The 17,195-nt window shown below is 36.9% G+C and overlaps 3 protein-coding genes across 7 annotated transcripts; 1 reads left to right on the top strand and 2 right to left on the bottom strand.

Annotated features, from left to right (window-relative positions):
- The first annotated feature begins 82 nt into the window (after window positions 1–82).
- LOC108556091 (dopamine N-acetyltransferase) lies at window positions 83–8,930 on the top strand. 5 transcript variants are annotated; one of them, XM_017912036.1, is made up of 5 exons: window positions 1,168–1,209; window positions 5,590–5,865; window positions 6,650–6,917; window positions 8,151–8,367; window positions 8,482–8,924. In XM_017912036.1, exons 2-5 carry the CDS (start codon window positions 5,761–5,763, stop codon window positions 8,678–8,680), a joined length of 789 nt encoding a protein of 262 aa, XP_017767525.1. In that variant the 5' UTR covers window positions 1,168–1,209; window positions 5,590–5,760; the 3' UTR covers window positions 8,681–8,924. The 5 variants fall into 5 exon arrangements, with proteins under 5 accessions (XP_017767527.1, XP_017767522.1, XP_017767525.1 ...); XM_017912035.1 differs by lacking the exon at window positions 1,168–1,209 and adding an exon at window positions 1,216–1,293 and having other exon boundaries at window positions 5,552–5,865; XM_017912038.1 differs by lacking the exons at window positions 1,168–1,209; window positions 5,590–5,865 and adding an exon at window positions 83–175 and having other exon boundaries at window positions 8,482–8,928.
- Window positions 8,931–9,468: 538 nt separating this feature from the next.
- Window positions 9,469–10,339, bottom strand: LOC108556032 (dnaJ homolog subfamily C member 25 homolog). The gene is made up of 4 exons (XM_017911945.1): window positions 10,260–10,339; window positions 10,099–10,189; window positions 9,865–10,019; window positions 9,469–9,794 (listed from the first exon to the last, which is right to left on the bottom strand). The coding sequence occupies exons 1-4, from the start codon at window positions 10,337–10,339 to the stop codon at window positions 9,491–9,493; spliced, it is 630 nt and encodes a 209-aa protein (XP_017767434.1). The 3' UTR covers window positions 9,469–9,490.
- Window positions 10,340–13,925: 3,586 nt separating this feature from the next.
- FucT6 (alpha-(1,6)-fucosyltransferase 8) lies at window positions 13,926–16,537 on the bottom strand. Its single transcript, XM_017911914.1, has 5 exons — window positions 16,375–16,537; window positions 15,722–16,008; window positions 15,448–15,621; window positions 15,063–15,363; window positions 13,926–14,987 (listed from the first exon to the last, which is right to left on the bottom strand). The coding sequence occupies exons 2-5, from the start codon at window positions 15,955–15,957 to the stop codon at window positions 13,926–13,928; spliced, it is 1,773 nt and encodes a 590-aa protein (XP_017767403.1). The 5' UTR covers window positions 15,958–16,008; window positions 16,375–16,537.
- Between the last annotated feature and the right edge of the window lie 658 nt (window positions 16,538–17,195).

The raw sequence follows: 17,195 nt of genomic DNA, 5'->3' as shown, positions 1-17,195 counted from the left end.
GCTACCCTTCCCATGGGTTGTTGTTGAAGGGATATTACGTGCCGGATGGTAATGACCCTCCCTATTGCTCCAACTTTGTTCTCACGTTGGCAGTGCGTAGTTGGCGATAGACTGAAGGGGACGCGTGTGTTTCAAAACGGCGAAAAGTGGCCTACAAAGTTCAACACTTCCACAGGTATGTGAGAAACGCGTCCCGCTTCTTCCGAATAAACAATTCCGTGGAAAGTTATACCTACATCGAGAACAGTAAGAAGATCGGAAGCACGAGGTTTCGTTAGTAAGCGAGGGAGTTAGGCAGACACGTTGCGTTAACGATACTTCTGTTCGATGAAAAATTAATACATTTGCCTGCGACGATCCCACGGCGAATACGCAATAGCAACTGGACGTTGTTGAAAACATGACCAGGTCAACTGGTTCATCCGGCAACTTTGTTGCGCGTAGCGATGAATCGATTTTCTCACGTGTTAGAGTAATCCGATCACCGGATTTATTGGATAGAGGAAGGGTAGCGGAGTGCAAAGACGAATGTTTCACTGACCGTAGGTATAGATTTTCCATGAAACGAGGATGAGAAATCTCATCGCTACGGAGTAAATATATCGGCGACATTGGCCATGTTCTCCTCGATCCTTCGGCTTCTATTCTCGGACGAATCCGTGGTGCATCTCGTTTTACAGACGGAAATAGCCCCGCGAGTATTTCCCTCGGCTGAGAAAATTTCATGCAATCGTCAAACTCCGAGGGACCTTGCCCCGATATTACGAATTCTCGATTATTCGTAACTCTGATTTCCTCGAATGAACTTTAACCGCGTTGCAACATCGTTCATGCATTCGGTGTTTTACAACGAAATCGTGTATCGCGTCGACCGCAAAGAAAGTAGCGGCGCAAACGTGACCGCGCTGATAATGGCACAATGTTCTCGATAACGAATTATCATCGACGATTAAACGGACGGCCGCATCGCGTATGAAGCGTGTAGACGCGGACAGCCTGATCTATGTAGAAGAATTGTTTCGTCCCGGCAGTGTCAGCTGTAATTCGATTATACGTCTGGTTTTCGGAGCGGAGCACGTGCCTCAAGTACAAAATATCCTAAACCACGCTCGGTGCATTTGCGTTAACCGGTACACAGCCGGAGTACCTGGCCTGTTGGACGCAAATTCGAAGAGTGTGGCGTATCGAGAGACAGTGCCACGCCAGAAGGTGAGCGCAACAGGGGACCTGATATTTGGCCGGGTCTCTGCCTCCGTTCCTCTCTGTTTGCTGCGTGTGTCGGCACGCGGCATGGTAAGTGCCAAGTCGCCATCTGTGTACCAGGTGTCGACAACATTTCGATTATGCGTGTCACGTATCGAGCTTCAAGGCGGCGAGTCTCTTAACTAGGGGATGACGATCGTTCGGGGAACACGGGACATTTCGATCGGAGACGTTGCTTGCCGCGGGGCCCAACGCCGGTGGGACCATCGCGACAGTCGCACGCTTTTCGTACAAACTTGTTTCAGATCTCGCCTCGAGCTTTCGAATTATTCCCATAGTCGCATGCGGTCGTCTATCACCCGGAAACGAACGAGTGCTCGAAACGAGCGCGAGAAGAACTTGGACTGAAGTCTAAACGAGATTAGCCTCGATTGCAACGATACCGCGCGATCGAATGTGATCCAGGTGTAGAGCTTGAATACCAATTTCCTCGGAACACCGTCCACGCGCGTCGCGTTTCAGGGAAACTATTGCGCAGAAAGAAGCCTCTTTACGAGCAGCGTACTCTCCATTCAGCGTGAATTATCATTCGATGCAGCGTGAACGGAACTATGCAAACGCTTATGCAAATATGAACGGGATAACGCGGTCACTGTTTGAATCAGGGACCATTTGCGCAAACCGCTCTATCGGGCTAACTTAAGCTTAAATAATTGTTGTACACCGAGCGATGGCATAATCGTGGAAACTCAGTGGAGTGCAACGTATTTTTTCTCCTCTTCTACGTCTTCAACAAATTGTTTCCCGACAGTGTTCCTTGATCGATAAAATATACGATCATAATGACCGCTGCTCGATAATTCCGCCGTTGGAGAACCGTATGAAGTAACGCAGACTTAGTATAAATTCCATCGTTCGTGCGATTAGGATTTTTGTGCCACAACCGTTGAAGAGGTTGATGAATTACGAGAAGCGAGGTGTAACCAACAATAATAGACACACCTATAAGCGATGTTTGCTCGTGTTGAGCGAGTCGTGTCGCGTTATGAAATAGAAATCGCGTCTCGAGCATTCATTAAATGGCACATGAAGTCTATCTGTGATTTTTGAAATAACTATATCATCGATCACCGATCGATCGGAAGGCGTGTCCCGTTCCCTGCATAAATCGCAATTAATTCCAAGGCACGACAGTTTAATAGTAATTAATATATTTATATGCCAGCTAATGGATTAATTATCCAGCACGCGTTACGCTGCTGTGTTTCAAGGCAATCGAGAATAATCGAACTGTCACGATATGTCATTCAACGTTCTATGCCACGGTCCAAGCAACTGGACAATAGTGGTATGAACGTGCTAGAAACGTCCAAAGAATCGAAGGAAATCGCGAGTGGCGAATCTAATTGCGTTATAATCCGCAGATAGGCACGCAGTAGAGGTTATCGGATAAGCGAACGGTTCGAGGGAGAAAAGATAGAAAGCTAATGCGACTCGCTAATGGATCGCAACGTTTTGAAGCAGGTACTTTATTCTCGAGGCAAAGTTACGTACGATTATCGCGATTTTAATACAGGAGAAGGTATGCCTTATGCCGATTGGCTTGCCACTTACGGATCTAGCACCGCCTCTGCCACTCGATCGAGAATCGTTTATGCATCTACGTAACGCGTATCGCGATCTCTCAACGGCTGGGTGATTAAGTCACGACAAGGTATATCATTCATCGACCAACGTTGCATTATTAACGAGCATTGAAAGCGTTTCGTACTAACCGATCGAAGGGTAGATTAATTCGGCTGTCCCTTACACGGCGGACAGGCAGCTTTCCAGGTCCTGCCTCGCATTGTTACCCAAGTTTCCGAGATAGGAATATTCATTTTTGTCGTAACTCATACAGCTTACGTTACTCGGTGTCCTGGATAACGGTACACTCGATACGCGTATCCTTCTATGCCTTTCGAGAGATTCAGGTTCTGATCGTTGACAGAGGCCTGATCCGTCCGCGGCGGTGGGAAACATCGGCGATGAATAATTGCGTTTAATCGGAAATACGATGGCACGTCAATGACAATAATAACATGGACATAAATCAAAGTCGAGCAATTAATTCTGTCAACCTTCTCGATTTTTCGCGTCTCCGTCTCCTTCTTCGGTCTTTCCCTCAACGGGATCACGCGACGCATACTCTGCACTTGTTCCAACTTGTTCTCGCACCGCTATCGTTTCATCTGCGATTTGTAATAAATTTGCTCGGGGAAGCGTAGGACGATGAAAATACGCGATAGGGAGCACGAGAGGAGAGTTGGGAAAAGGCCAGCACCGGCCGATCACGGAAATCGCTCGCGGTTTAACACCTCCTATCGAATCCGGTTCGAAAGGATTCCTAGAAGAAACCAACGATCGTTATATTTCATTGTCGTACGCTTTAGCGATCGCCATGCTTATCGGACCACGCGATCAAAGGCTACGGAGACCGGTGATTGTATTCGCGTAGCAGACCATTACCGAGAGCCTGGCAATGCCCATCGGAGGCCCGATCGAGAGATCACCGGACGATAGACAGGATGTCCATGTAAACGCGTTTAGAAAAATAGACGAAAAATGGGTCAAGAACTCGAGGGCCGAGCTCGACTTTATTACAAGGACCCTCTGCGAACTGGCATCCTCGAGCTAGCATTTTTTCGTTTTCCTTCTAGTCCAGCTTCGGGAGGAAAGAGGATATAGAGCGACACTCGATGCCCAGGAACTGAAAGCCGACGTCATTGAATGCCACCTAAGGCATGGCTACGGTTCTCTTCGCTGACCTTCGTTCGTTTAGATCGACGACAGTTCCGTGACCGGTCCAGAGTACGACTCGCGTTTCGTAGATTTCGCTGTAATTATATAATTCCTGGGTAAATAACCTCAGCTTCGAATCCGGTTCGCGTTTCGTGATTGATCCTTTCGTATCACCGGGACACTGTCGTGGCTCTGGTCACTCCTCCTCTGGGGCTAGTTAGAAAGTCGGGGCACACTCGATGATCTCTACCATACTTTGTTCCGAGTTCGATCAGCTCTTCCGTGCTGCTGCTCGGTCGACGTTACGCGAGGAGTCGACTTTCGATTTCGAAAGAGGGTATCAAAGCTCGAGCTATCCGATACCCATTGCCGCGCTTTGGTAACCGACGCATGCTCCTCGCTTTGCATTTAAATAGAACGCGATGTCTCCGGATCCTGTGTCCACTTCTCGATTCGAGGCACGCAAAGTCGAAGCTGCCGGCTGACGTTTCGAGAAGATACCGGTGATTTTCCGAAACGGATACGGCTCGTGAGCTCTTCGCTAATCGTTTCTCAGTGTCGGGACCAACGTCTGTCAATACGTCGATGAAACGAGTCGATTTACCGACAAACGTTGGCCAATTAACTTCCGATCCTATTACTCTTCGTGTACACTGAACTTGAATTAAACACCTCGCGCTCGCGGAAGTGTCACTCGTCCGCCGACGCGGCTACTGACAGATTTTTGCGCGCAAAGATCCGATCGACACTTTATGCACGCACGAAATTGTTATATTTTCTTGTCACGTTGCGCTATTTGCAGCACGGAATACCGAGGAAACGTGACAGTTGTAATATCGTACGCGATTTTATTGCGTACCGCGTTATGGCAGTTTCGAGGATAAGCGAGTCGGTTAATACCATTCATTCTGGGATGGAATCCTAACGTGCGCCAGGGTCTTACGATATATCGCAAAGTAATTGGCAGAAGTAATAATTTCCCTGTCTTTTTTTTTTTCTCTTTTTTTAGATTTCTATTAAGCGTCGATCGCGTGTCTCAGGCGAGCCAGGAGTTATCCTTAATTCGCATTCTCTGCTTCGTCTTTCCCTTTTTCCACCATGTCGTTTCGTTCGTATTAAAGAATATTAAACGATAAAGCGTGTACGAGGCGCGTGTACAAATGTATCTGAAATATTAGATCTTCCCTCGGCACTGTTCTGTCCGTATAGTGAATTACGCGCGACGATAATCAAGCGACTCGAAATAAGAGCTCACGCGACTAATTATTAACGGGAAGAACGGAAAGACATCGCGAAAGATGATCGAATGTGTACACGAGGCGTTACATAAAGAATCCTTTCGAATTCGAAAAAGATGCATATCGAACCGGCTTGAAAAGTCTCGATTCGACGTGCAAAAAATATTGATTGCTCAGGCGAAAAACGAATAACGGAAAAATAAAGGATGGAAAAGAAGGAATCGAGCCAGTCACGGTGTCGATTAATTCCCGATGTTGCCTATCGCAAACATCCTAAACTGTATTCGTTTGTCCCTGAACCTGTAAGAATGGCTTTTGCCCGTACTCAGCGTATATAAGACTGACGACGTCCTATCACAAAGCGCAGTGTTAGATTACTACCTCGACGACAACAACCGGCCTCGTGTTATTGACAAACTTGCCGGTGTTTCTACGTTTAGTGACCAATTAAATGAACAATCGTGATCGCTGCGAAACATCATCGCCAAAACACACGCGAAACCGGTTTCAAGCGTAAGGTCCACTTTGAATAGTCATCATGGAGACCGTGCTATCTACGGACATGGGTAATTTTGGTCTTATCGATATCGGCAAGAGCCAGGCCAACTTCGCGAAAGATGTGCCGAAAATGGCCAAGTACACGGTAAGCTCGCAATATTTATCACTCTCAGCTCTAACGTTTCGATAATTCTCCTCGCATACGATACTTTTCTCCTATCTTCTGGTCCAAAACGATGCATTATTACACGGGACGAACAATCGTGAAGCTTCCTGTAACGAGAACAGGCATAAACATAAGTAAGACGTTCGTTATAATGTGTGATAATGTCAAATTATCCGAATACCTGAATCGAAACAACTGCGATTCTGATACATGTATCATCGAGTGCCACGCCAGTGATTAATTTCTTGCTTAACATTCCTCGTACCTGTAATGTACTAGGGGTAATCGTAATTCTGGAAATTAAAACGTCGCATTCTTTCGTATTAACTTTCGCGAATCGTTCCAAACGAATTAACTATAATTCAGTCCTCTGCTAGGCTGCTCATTCATGATCGAGATGTTGCACAAATGAGAACACTTGGCGAATTGCACTCGCAACACTTGGTATAGACCGATGCAATGGGCCACGTTAATTGCCGCGTGTGAAAGCGTTAATTTAATTCTCGTTGTCGCGAAAACAATGAATTCTTATTGTCCCCGTTGCATTAAGTTACGTTTACTCGCGTGTGCACTGTGTTGCACCATACGTTATTCTTCGGAATTCGTGCAACCAGATATGCCACTTCGTCTAAGCAGCGAATTGATCCAACTGCTGATTATCTGTTTGCCTAAATCTAACTAGTTATTAGAAGCGAAAACAATGAAGAAAGCTATTCGGAGAAGGCGGTTTTCCTAACTTTTGCTACTCGCTTGCCTATTCCAGCTGGCGGATACCACGAACGACGAGAGGATTGGCATGGAGTATCACATCCAAACAGTCACCAAGGATGACAAGCTTAGGATACTAAAATTTCTCAGGAGGTTCTTCTTCAGAGACGAACCTCTCAACGACTCGATCGAATTGATCCCGGAGAGCGAAGACAGCACCTGCCTCGAGTTGGAAGAATATTGCAGCATGTCTTCGCTCGAAAACAATCTCAGTCTTATAGCAGTATCAACGAGCGGTGCTATAGTAGGTGTTTTGTTAAATGGTAAGAATTTGATGTACGCATACCGAAGATTAAGCAATGTTTTCATTGTTCATTGAGCTATTTACGCGAAAGCCGCTAGATCTACCATCGTGTTTACGTAGATCCTGATATATCTGGGTTAACAACACAATCGCCTACCAAGAGCATTCTATTCTCAGTAGGAAACAATCATGCCGCAAGTTTAAAAGTTCTGCGAATACAAAGTGGTGACAACGTTGCTCGCGACGAATAATTATTCATAGAGCTTATACATTGAAATGAATCTAGGCTAATAGGATGAGCAGATACTTTAAAATAGTGTACAAAATATTCGCTCATAATCTATGGAGGTCGTTACTTTATTTACGAGACTTATCTTGTTTGAGTACGCGTCTCGATGAAGTATATTATTCTACTTCATCGGATTAGTGCTGAAGATAACAGAAACGTATTCGACGTGTACATATCGGAGTAATATTTTTTATCGGTGTAAATTATGTTTAGAAGTCGTTCGGTTTAAATTTATGTTTAAAAGTCGTTCGGAATAAATTATGTTTAAAAATCGTTCGTACCTTGCTGCGTTTGTAACTAAGCAAATCGCATGAAAAATGAAAGAAAAATGGAATAAGATTCAAAGAGAAGACACGCCTACTACAAAACGGTACTATTCAACGTTACATAAATTGTTGTGCGAGTATCAGGCAAACGTGAGACTCATTAATCGCTACCGGTTGTCGCAATCGCGGTAATTGCATTATTCTATCGACAGATTCACTTAGTCACATGTTATTCAGATTAGAAAGAATCGAGTTAAAAGTGTATTTAAAAAGTGAGGATAGAATAATGCGGGACAACGATTCTATAACATATTCCATCAACTTGCAAATGATTACAATGGTATTCGTTGAGTAATGATCATTTTTCTACAGCTTTATTTTCATCTTCCCAGTCTTTTTTGTGTCTTTCATTGGCATAAACGGTATACGTTATCAGAGCTTCGTTTTCTCGGTAAATTATAATAAACGGTGAACGTAGAACAGTTTTGTACTGAAAGCAAAGAGCTGGTTAATTATCGTTTCAAATGCAAAACAAAAATTAAAAATATCTTTGATCTATGTATAAATTAATAAGACTCGTTTCCTTACAGTAACACGTATCATTAATTCAGTTGTTAATAAACATTTATGTTATCAGTTTTAACAGTGAGAAGAATTCTATGTTAATTAATTGACAAATTGTGTTTGGTGATCACAGGAAAAATGGATCCTCCGAAGGATGAAGAACCTGGGTATATAGCTACATGTGAAAATCCTAAGTTTAAAAAGATTCTCAGGCTACTGAATTACGTCGACAGAAGTGTGAATCGCGATGGAAAGTTCCGGGGGTTGAATATTTTAGAAATAAGAATAATCTCGGTAGATTCAAACTGGAGGGGTAAAGGAGTCGCCAAAGCACTTATGGAGAAAGCACTGTAAATATCATTCACATTATTAATTAAACGTGAATTGAATGTGTACTGGAAACAATTATGTTAATATCGTACATTAATTTATATCGAGTCATCGTTAATTATTGTACTTTGCAGTGAAATTGGAAAGGAGAAAGGTTTTCACATCGCACGTGCCGACTGTTCATCCTTTTTCTCCGGGAAACTTTGCGCACGATTGGGCTTTGAACGAATATACGAACTGAACTATGCAGATTATGTAGATGAGGATGGTAATCCTATATTTTCACCAGCATTTCCACATACGTCGATTGTTACCTATATAAAGAAATTATGAAGAGTGATACTATAGATGTTTGAAATTGAGTACCTGTTTAAAATTGCGGATAATTTTTAAAAACGCACTCCTACATTACGTTATATTTCCCTTCTTGTCGAATATCTAAATACATTGTATATTTCTTCTTCTTTTTTTCTAAATATTTCTTTTATTTATTTATTACTTTTGTACGAATCAATGTAATATTGTTATGATTATTTTATCGTGATGTTATAGAAACACTTTGTGCCAAAATGCCAGCAATAATATTTTAATACGTAACACGCATATTAATAAATACGTTCAACTTTAACTATAAATAAATAAAGTGTTATTAGTATCATAAATACGTACATGATAGTTATATGTCTTTGCTTGGTTGAACATTTCTAAAAAATATATATGAATTTGTTATTATTCCGTTGTAATGAATTTATACACGAAAATAAAAGTAACATGATTTGTACTATATAATTCGTAATACTTTTAATTCCTGTTAATTTTTTAATTTTATCACTACTGTTTATATACAGATTGTGTTACAATTAAGAAAAGAACAAAAATATATTTCTTTTTTTAATTTTTTCGTTAAAAATTTATCTAAAATACAATGTATTCTGTTTAAAGAATAGCATTCCATAAATCATTTATCAGTTTTCATAACGCATTGTGTATTCAATTTTGCTTTACAAAAATGCAAATGCATAATTATACAATAAATTATTTTTATAAATTTTATTATATCACATAAATCTCATTAGATTTCAATATGTAAAGCTAAGTAGACACATTTTCACTATATGTTATTTTATTTATAGTACTGCATTATTACTTATCATAAAATGTTTTATATTCTTTGACCAACTTATCAAAGTGTTGTAATCTTTCTTCCAGTGATTGATTTTTATATTGCATCATACATTCTTCATAATCCTGTTGCATTTTAATATTCTTTTCGTATGCTTCACGCCTCCTATCTAACCATATTTTCAAACGCAATAATTCGATAATTATTCCAATAACTATAATGGCTGCTATAACTAGAAGTGCTCTTTTTTTATCTTCCCATGATGGTTTTCTTTCATATCCTGTATAATACATGTCGTAAGCATGTCTATAAAAACTATCAGATCTGAAAATTAAATATAATTACAATAATTCTTAAAAATAATCTTTGAAAATAATTCTTTCAAGAAATGTACCCAGTATCCTGATAAACGTTATTTCCATGAACATTATTATACTTTAAGTTATAATCATAATTATGTCTACTCTGTCTGTTGCTTAACACGTTATATGCCTCATTCATTTTTACAAACTCTTCGTGACTTCCTGTAATGCCACAGTCAGGATGCAACTAAACAACATTAAAAATTTGTAATGCTACAAAATTTTTCCTAAGAAAAAATCTGAAACATTCAAAATTTCTTACTCACTTGTTTTGATAATTTAATATAAGCATGTCTTATTTCTTCTTGGCTTGCACTCGGCGAAATATGCAATACGTCGTAATAAGTAGATCGACGTCTTTAAAAAAAAATTTTAAATGTCAGGTCTATAGATATAACAAATAAAAATATCGCTGTCAGATTCTAACCTTTCATAACTATAATTTCTACAGAATACACGAATTAATACAGGTACTCGAAATTTGTATGCACGAGAAATTTGTGCCATACTTACAAAACTATGGCGTAATTGCAAATTTAAGTTTAATTTAATATAACTACATATCACAGTATTATAAATTTATATTATAATTACGCTAAAGTCAATGATTTGTGGCGCCATCTCCCTGATTACAGTACTCCTCGAGCCTTGCCGTGCCAACCGAAAAGTGGCAGCACCATGCGTGCAAGCAAATTCTTGCTGTCTTTTAGCGTCTCGCCACGGCCACTTTCGCCATGGTCATTTCCACCGTGGTCACTTCCATCATGGCCATTTCCGCCGTGGTCATTTCCATTATGATCGAGTCCCGCCAGAACCAACTTCGCTTCGGCCAGTTCGTCATCAGTTTACAAAGCCAGTGAAAGTTTTCCGGGTCACCAATTTAATTGAAATTTTGCAGGTTTGTAGATAGCGTCATGCAGTTTAAGAAAATATATCATTATAGCCACAATTATTAAACAATTTTTGAAATATTTACGTTTAAACTTTTATTCCAACTATTATTATCAATTTATTTCCAATAGTTTTCAAGTGGAGTTGTGGCGTAGAGGCGACATTCGAGAATTCCTATGCCCTCAAGTCAGGGTTCGATTCTCCTTCGGTATTGATACTTTTTTTTTAAATCTATTTTTTATTTTATATTTATTTTTCGCCTATAAACACATTGTAAATAAACAATTGTAAATAAAATTTCTTAATAAAAAAATTTATTTTTTACTCCTTATGCTGCTATATATTTATTACAAAATAATAAGAATATTATGCATGAAAAACACATTTCTATAGTAATCTTATTTGCTACTAACTAATTATTGAATTAAACATTGTATAAGAATGTTGCCTATAGCTCCAACTTTGCTGTGCAGCTATAAATATTCATGAATTAATTACAGAATCTTGGAGATTTATTAATTTTCTATTGCTGAATAAATAAAAATTTTACCGCCTGCGATCTATGATTTTGGACCCGAAAATCAGAAAAGTAATAGGAATATAGAATAGGCGAGGAGGTCGTCGAAGAGCTCGCCGCGTGACAGACAAGGACAGAGAGGGGATAGAAAAGGATAGAAAGGCTCCGACAATGAAAATTAATAAATTACTCAATTTCCGTAATTAATTTATGAACTTTTATAACTTCATTGTAAAGTTGGAACTTCAGACATCATTCCTATATAATTTTCGCAAAGAATTTAACTCTAAATTGCTAGTTCTTAATTTTTGTTTTATGGCGTCTATGATTTCGTAACGACGACCATTACGATCTTCCGTGAAAATATTTAATACTCACCGAAACTAGAATCCAAATGTGATCAAAAGTGTTATGAGAAGATTCGCAAGAACATTGTTTTTATAATGAGTACATAAAGTTTCATAAATTAATTGCGTAAAGGATAGTAATTAATGAAAAACCAATGGCGTCTTCGACAATTTTCGACAATAATTCAAACACTCCGTAGAATAATAATTAATAATTAATTAATTAGGGACAAATTTCTATCGAAAAATATATTGGAAAGTTCTTGAAGGATCTGCCTTTACGATGCAATTATAAAAGTTCATAAATTAATCACAGATATTGAGTAATTAGTGAATTTTCCACTGCCGATTTCATTTATTAAAATATATTCGGAGCACATAACCAGAGTTAGTAAACTGATATCAGAGCCATCTATGTTCTCGTTGCGGAACTCGAGCTTTAAGTCTAAAATCATAGATGGCTCTGATGTCAGTTTACTAACTCTGGTTATGAGCTCCGAATATATTTTAATAAATGAAATCGGCAATGTAAAATTCACTAATTACTCAATATCTGTGATTAATTTATGAACTTTTATAATTGCATCGTAAAGGCAGATCCTTCGAGGACCTTCCAATATATTTTTCGATACAAATTTGTCCCTAATTAATTAATTATTAATTATTATTCTACGGAGTGTTTGAATTATTGTCGAAAATTGTTGAAGACGCCGTTGGTTTTTCATTAATTACTATCCTTTACGCAATTAATTTATGAAACTTTATACACTCATTATAAAAACAATGTTCTTGCGAATCTTCTCATAACACTTTTGTTCACATTTTGATTCTAGTTTCGGTGAGTATTAAATATTTTCACGGAAGATCGTAATGGTCGTCGTTACGAAATCGTAGACGCCATAAAACAAAAATTAATAACTAACAATTTAGAGTTAAATTCTTTACGAAAATTATATAGGAATGTTGCCTGAAGTTCCAACTTTGCAATGAAGTTATAAAAGTTCATAAATTAATTACGAAAATTGAGTAATTTATTTTCACTGTCGGAGCCTTTTTATCCTTTTCTATCCCCCCTCTGTCTTTGTCTGACACGTGACGAGCTCTTCGACGACCTCCTTGCCTATTCTATATTCCTATTACTTTCGGGGTTTTTGAGCCCAAATCATAGATGGCGCTGATCACAGGCGGTAAAATTTTTATTCGAATTAGATACCTCTTCTGGTTATGCGCTAATAATGCACTTTAATAAATCAATTCGACAGTAGAAAATTAATAAATTTCAAAGTTTTTGTAATTATTTCATGAACATTTATAACTGCACAGCAAAGTTGGAATTATAGCCAACATTCTTACACAATGTTTAATTTAATAATTAATACTTACATGGACGATAGTTATTCATATTTTATAATCTTTATGTCATTCTTAGAAAATCAAGAATGTATTTATTAAACTGTAAACAAAAATGAAAATCGAAGTAAACTACGAAATTCATGAATTAAATATTTATTAAAAACCAAACTCAGATTTTATAATATAGTAACAATTCTCATTTGCGTTTGGTGTATAGTATAAAATATATTACAATATGTATACAGGAAACATCCTTAATTGTATAAGATAGGCCTCAAGCCCAGCTCGATGTCTATGCATTTCAGGCTTATCATACGTAATTTATGCAATATTTGTTATGCGTTTTGTATAAGCTCTAGTATTATAAAAAAATTATTATATATGTAATTTATATTGCATATCTTATGTACAAATTGTACGTTATGACAATAAACTGTAATGCAAGCCTTTATTATGAGATATGAAATTAATTTGTAATGTAAAAATCCTGCTTGTAATTTATAAAAGTTTACATATATATTTTATTTGTTTTATTTGAATATTGGCTTGCAATCATAAATAATACTTCAAGAATCAAGTGCATTGGCACAAATAACTTTTGTCTATATTGCATATTAATTAAATCTATTTTATATATTTTAAAAACAGTAGATAAAAAAAATACATTCAGTTTGCTAAAGAGTTGCAATGTAATACATCAATACAGTTACATTCTAATAAAATCTCTTATTAAAATAACGATTCAAATTTTTAACTTCAATCAAAATATATAAAAATTTTTAATTATATCGCTATGCTTCACTTTTTTGTCTCACAATTCATGATAGTTTCAGTTTGCAAGAATTAAAGTTATCACTTGCTAGTAGTAAAATATATACGTGTTTATGAAGTTATTTACCGTTTTTAACAATTTAAATGTGAAGGCAAGTTATCTTTTTTCAAGCAATCCGAATGTTTTCAAGATCACTACATATTCAGAATGTGTCTACTCGTTTTTATTTTCTAGCAAAGGGACATTTGGATACTTTGGAAAATCTACAGCATCTATTGGATTTTTAACTTTAAAACTAGGAAATAATCCTGTCATACTAGTTCTACTATTGTATCCCTTAGAATAACCATCCCAATGATTTCCAAAAACTTCAATTGAATCTCCTACTTTTAATTCGATTTCACCATCTTTTCTTGGTTTATGATCTAAAATAGCCTGATGAGGATGTGGATTTTGCCCTCCATAATAGTAGATGTCATCCAAAGATGCAAAACGATTGTAAGCATCTGAATAATATGTCTGCATCAACTCGTATGCTACGCGACATACTTGAGAACTGAATGTGCACACCAAATAGTCGCATTCGGATAACAGATGTATATCGATAATTATTCCTTGTAAAGAAGAATCGGAATATCGCTTTGCAACTGAAGCTGTTTCAGCTATTTCTGGATCCCCTATTATTTCATAATTCGGGTAACGACTTCTTGCCGTTATGATCGCTTTCGGATCATCACTTGCTAAAAAGACTCTTTTCACATCTGGTTTGGTTTCAAGTTCATCGAAATATTGTTCAACTTTAACCATATATTCGTCTATATCGTGGTAAGCAGCTTCGGTACCAACTTTATCTGTTCTTCGTACATGAATACCAACAATCGGTTTTTTAAAACCAAGTCTCTCCTTTGCATAATCCAATGTTCTTTTCACATGTTCTTGAGGTCGCATTAAATATTTTAAAACTTGACCTACCCACCATACTAAGGGATGACCATGAAGTTTCTCCAACCTTGGAGCTAAATCAGCTGGTACACTTGGTGGTTGAAAACTTGGTTTTGGATAAACATTATCTACAATTGGTAATGAGATGACTTGCTTAGAAGAATCACTAGGCCAACTGGCATGTGATGCTCCATTTGTGGATACACATGTATCACTAAGTGGTTTAAAGACTGATTCCCAACCATCTTTGTGATACCTCCAACCTTTAGATCTGATTATCAATGTTCGTTCTGTGCCATAAGCAACCAAGAAACAATATGTAATATGATGAATCTAAAATATATGAAAATTTTATTCATAATATTCTACATAAATTCATACTTTTATTTAATACAAATTCTTATTTACCTGACATCCAAACCCACAACCTTTGTTTAAACTGCAGACTAATTTTCTTGCTTTATTACAATCACTAGGATTTTGTAAATACCTGAATCTTCTTTGTACAAGATCAGACAATTCTTTTGCTTCTCTTTTACGCCATTCATCATAGCCATCTGCTTTTGTTAATCTATCAATATCTATTATAAGAGATCGTTTATGATCCCAAACATTTTTTAATGTGTCCTGTATTCTTTTTTCTCTTTGTTCATAACTAAGTTTATCAATAGACTTTTTAAATTTGCTTAGCTCTGCACTAATATAATACCTGTATAAAAAATTTAAGAATTGTACATGGTATTCTTGTTGTTTTACATGCAATGACAAATTATACTTCAAACATCATACTTACCAAGTCTCTTGAATATTATTTCTTATTCTACGTCTTAACTCTTCATATTCAAGAGTAGGAACACCATGCTTAATATTATCTTGATGATCCAATAAATCGTCATACATTGAAACCTTTTCAAGCTTTTCATGTATTGAACCTAAATGGTCCCCTTGAATAGATTTTGATCTTTCTCTGGAAATTATGTTATCCTGTACAACGAAAAGATCACAATGCTCTTTCTTTCAAACTTCAAATAAATCTGCTTGTTTTTATAACATCTGTTATAACTTACCCTAAGACTATATTCTTTAATGCTTCATTTTGTCTCTTAAGGATTTCAAAATCATTAACCATTTGGGCTAAACGTTGAGCATTTTCTTTATTTGTAGGACTTTCATTATTAGATGACAGATTATTAGCTTTAAAGATATGTGATACTGATATTATTAGTACCAAAAGCCATGTAGCTAATAATGCTATCCCTACTTTTCCTAACCAACCAGGTCTTCCTGACCAAAATGTTGCCATTTTATATTATAGTAACAGGGTTATTATATTTGATGAGTTGCATTACGTCATCTATAAATGTAAAATTATCATTCATTTAATGGAAAATTTCATAACATAGTAATTGTTATATGAAAAATATACAATATTAAAAGTATGTTATGACACAGTATTTTGTAAGTCCATAATAGACTTACTTAAACTCCTCCATTAAGCAATTAAGAAATATATATTGTAGTTGTAAATTCGCAATAACCATCAATGAAACTACTTTAACATTAAAATGTTATGAATGACGTATGACACGACGTAATTGAAAAAGGAAACAAAATGATGTGGTAAAAAAAAATATTAAATTATCCGAAATTGACATTAATATGTTTTTATGTGCATTACAAATAATCTGATGTTGGCAAATTAGATGAAAATTAATCTCACCAAGTGCTTTAGCATCTCTATAAAAATATTTGAAACATGAGATAAAAAACATTCATTATCGTTAACGTAACCATAGGAACGAGTTCTTTATATCAATTTGTCAACTTTACTTTCATATGCGGTTACAGTCATTAAACACTGTTTCATGTGGCAAGCACTAACAATGTGGGTTACAATCCTTACGCATACATTATGAAGAGTTTGCACTGAAATAGTGTCAAGTACTCTAACCAATAGATACATTGATTTTACAATATTTGAACATAATTCTCATGAACGAAATTAATACTACAGTTATTTACTCGCTTGTCAAAGTAGCTATATAATATTGTATAGTAAACGAAATATTTTATTAACGATATTACACATACATTTTTAAATTATTTCACAAAGTACGCAATTTTATTAATGTTTAAAGCGTTAATAACACCTGAAATATTATAAATGTGAATAACTAATTTTAGGACGAGACTTTTATATCAGATGGCGGTAAAAATGCTACGTTTGATTCTAGCATCAAACACCGCTATCTATGCGTTTCATGCATGATTTTGTCGTCTAACCTAGAATCTTGACACTTTAAGTACGGCGTTGTGCAAATGTGAACGGACGATTAACGCCAATCAAAGTCTATAAACTATTGTTTGAACGATATTTTAGTGTTATTAACGAATCGATTACCGAGGTGAAAGTAAAAATTAAGTCGATAAGTCGTGGATAGGAAAAGCATGAAATTGACAGAAATAACGTATTGGTTTGGTATCGTGTCGCGGTATTTCTAAACGCGGGTTGGTTCTTTACCTTCCCCTCCCCTCTTTCCC

The sequence above is a fragment of the Eufriesea mexicana genome, unplaced genomic scaffold (assembly GCF_001483705.2).
Source record: "Eufriesea mexicana isolate 0111107269 unplaced genomic scaffold, ASM148370v2 scaffold294, whole genome shotgun sequence".
Taxonomy (NCBI): domain Eukaryota; kingdom Metazoa; phylum Arthropoda; class Insecta; order Hymenoptera; family Apidae; genus Eufriesea; species Eufriesea mexicana.
This window is presented reverse-complemented; position numbering and strand designations above follow the sequence as displayed.

What these genes read in the sequence shown, in the direction of transcription:
- FucT6 (XM_017911914.1), bottom strand. Translation starts at nt 15,957, where the DNA reads ATGGCAACATTTTGGTCAGGAAGACCTGGTTGGTTAGGAAAAGTAGGG. An exon ending in TTAAAGAATATAGTCTTAGG is followed by an intron (nt 15,622 to 15,721) that starts GTAAGTTATAAC and finishes CATAATTTCCAG; the next exon opens with AGAAAGATCAAAATCTATTC. An exon ending in GTTGTGGGTTTGGATGTCAG is followed by an intron (nt 14,988 to 15,062) that starts GTAAATAAGAAT and finishes CATATATTTTAG; the next exon opens with ATTCATCATATTACATATTG.
- LOC108556091 (XM_017912033.1), top strand. Translation starts at nt 973, where the DNA reads ATGAAGCGTGTAGACGCGGACAGCCTGATCTATGTAGAAGAATTGTTT. An exon ending in AGACAGTGCCACGCCAGAAG is followed by an intron (nt 1,210 to 6,649) that starts GTGAGCGCAACA and finishes TGCCTATTCCAG; the next exon opens with CTGGCGGATACCACGAACGA. An exon ending in AGTAGGTGTTTTGTTAAATG is followed by an intron (nt 6,918 to 8,150) that starts GTAAGAATTTGA and finishes TGGTGATCACAG; the next exon opens with GAAAAATGGATCCTCCGAAG.
- LOC108556032 (XM_017911945.1), bottom strand. Translation starts at nt 10,339, where the DNA reads ATGGCACAAATTTCTCGTGCATACAAATTTCGAGTACCTGTATTAATT. An exon ending in AGAAATTATAGTTATGAAAG is followed by an intron (nt 10,190 to 10,259) that starts GTTAGAATCTGA and finishes TTTTTTTTAAAG; the next exon opens with ACGTCGATCTACTTATTACG. An exon ending in AACGTTTATCAGGATACTGG is followed by an intron (nt 9,795 to 9,864) that starts GTACATTTCTTG and finishes TTTAATTTTCAG; the next exon opens with ATCTGATAGTTTTTATAGAC.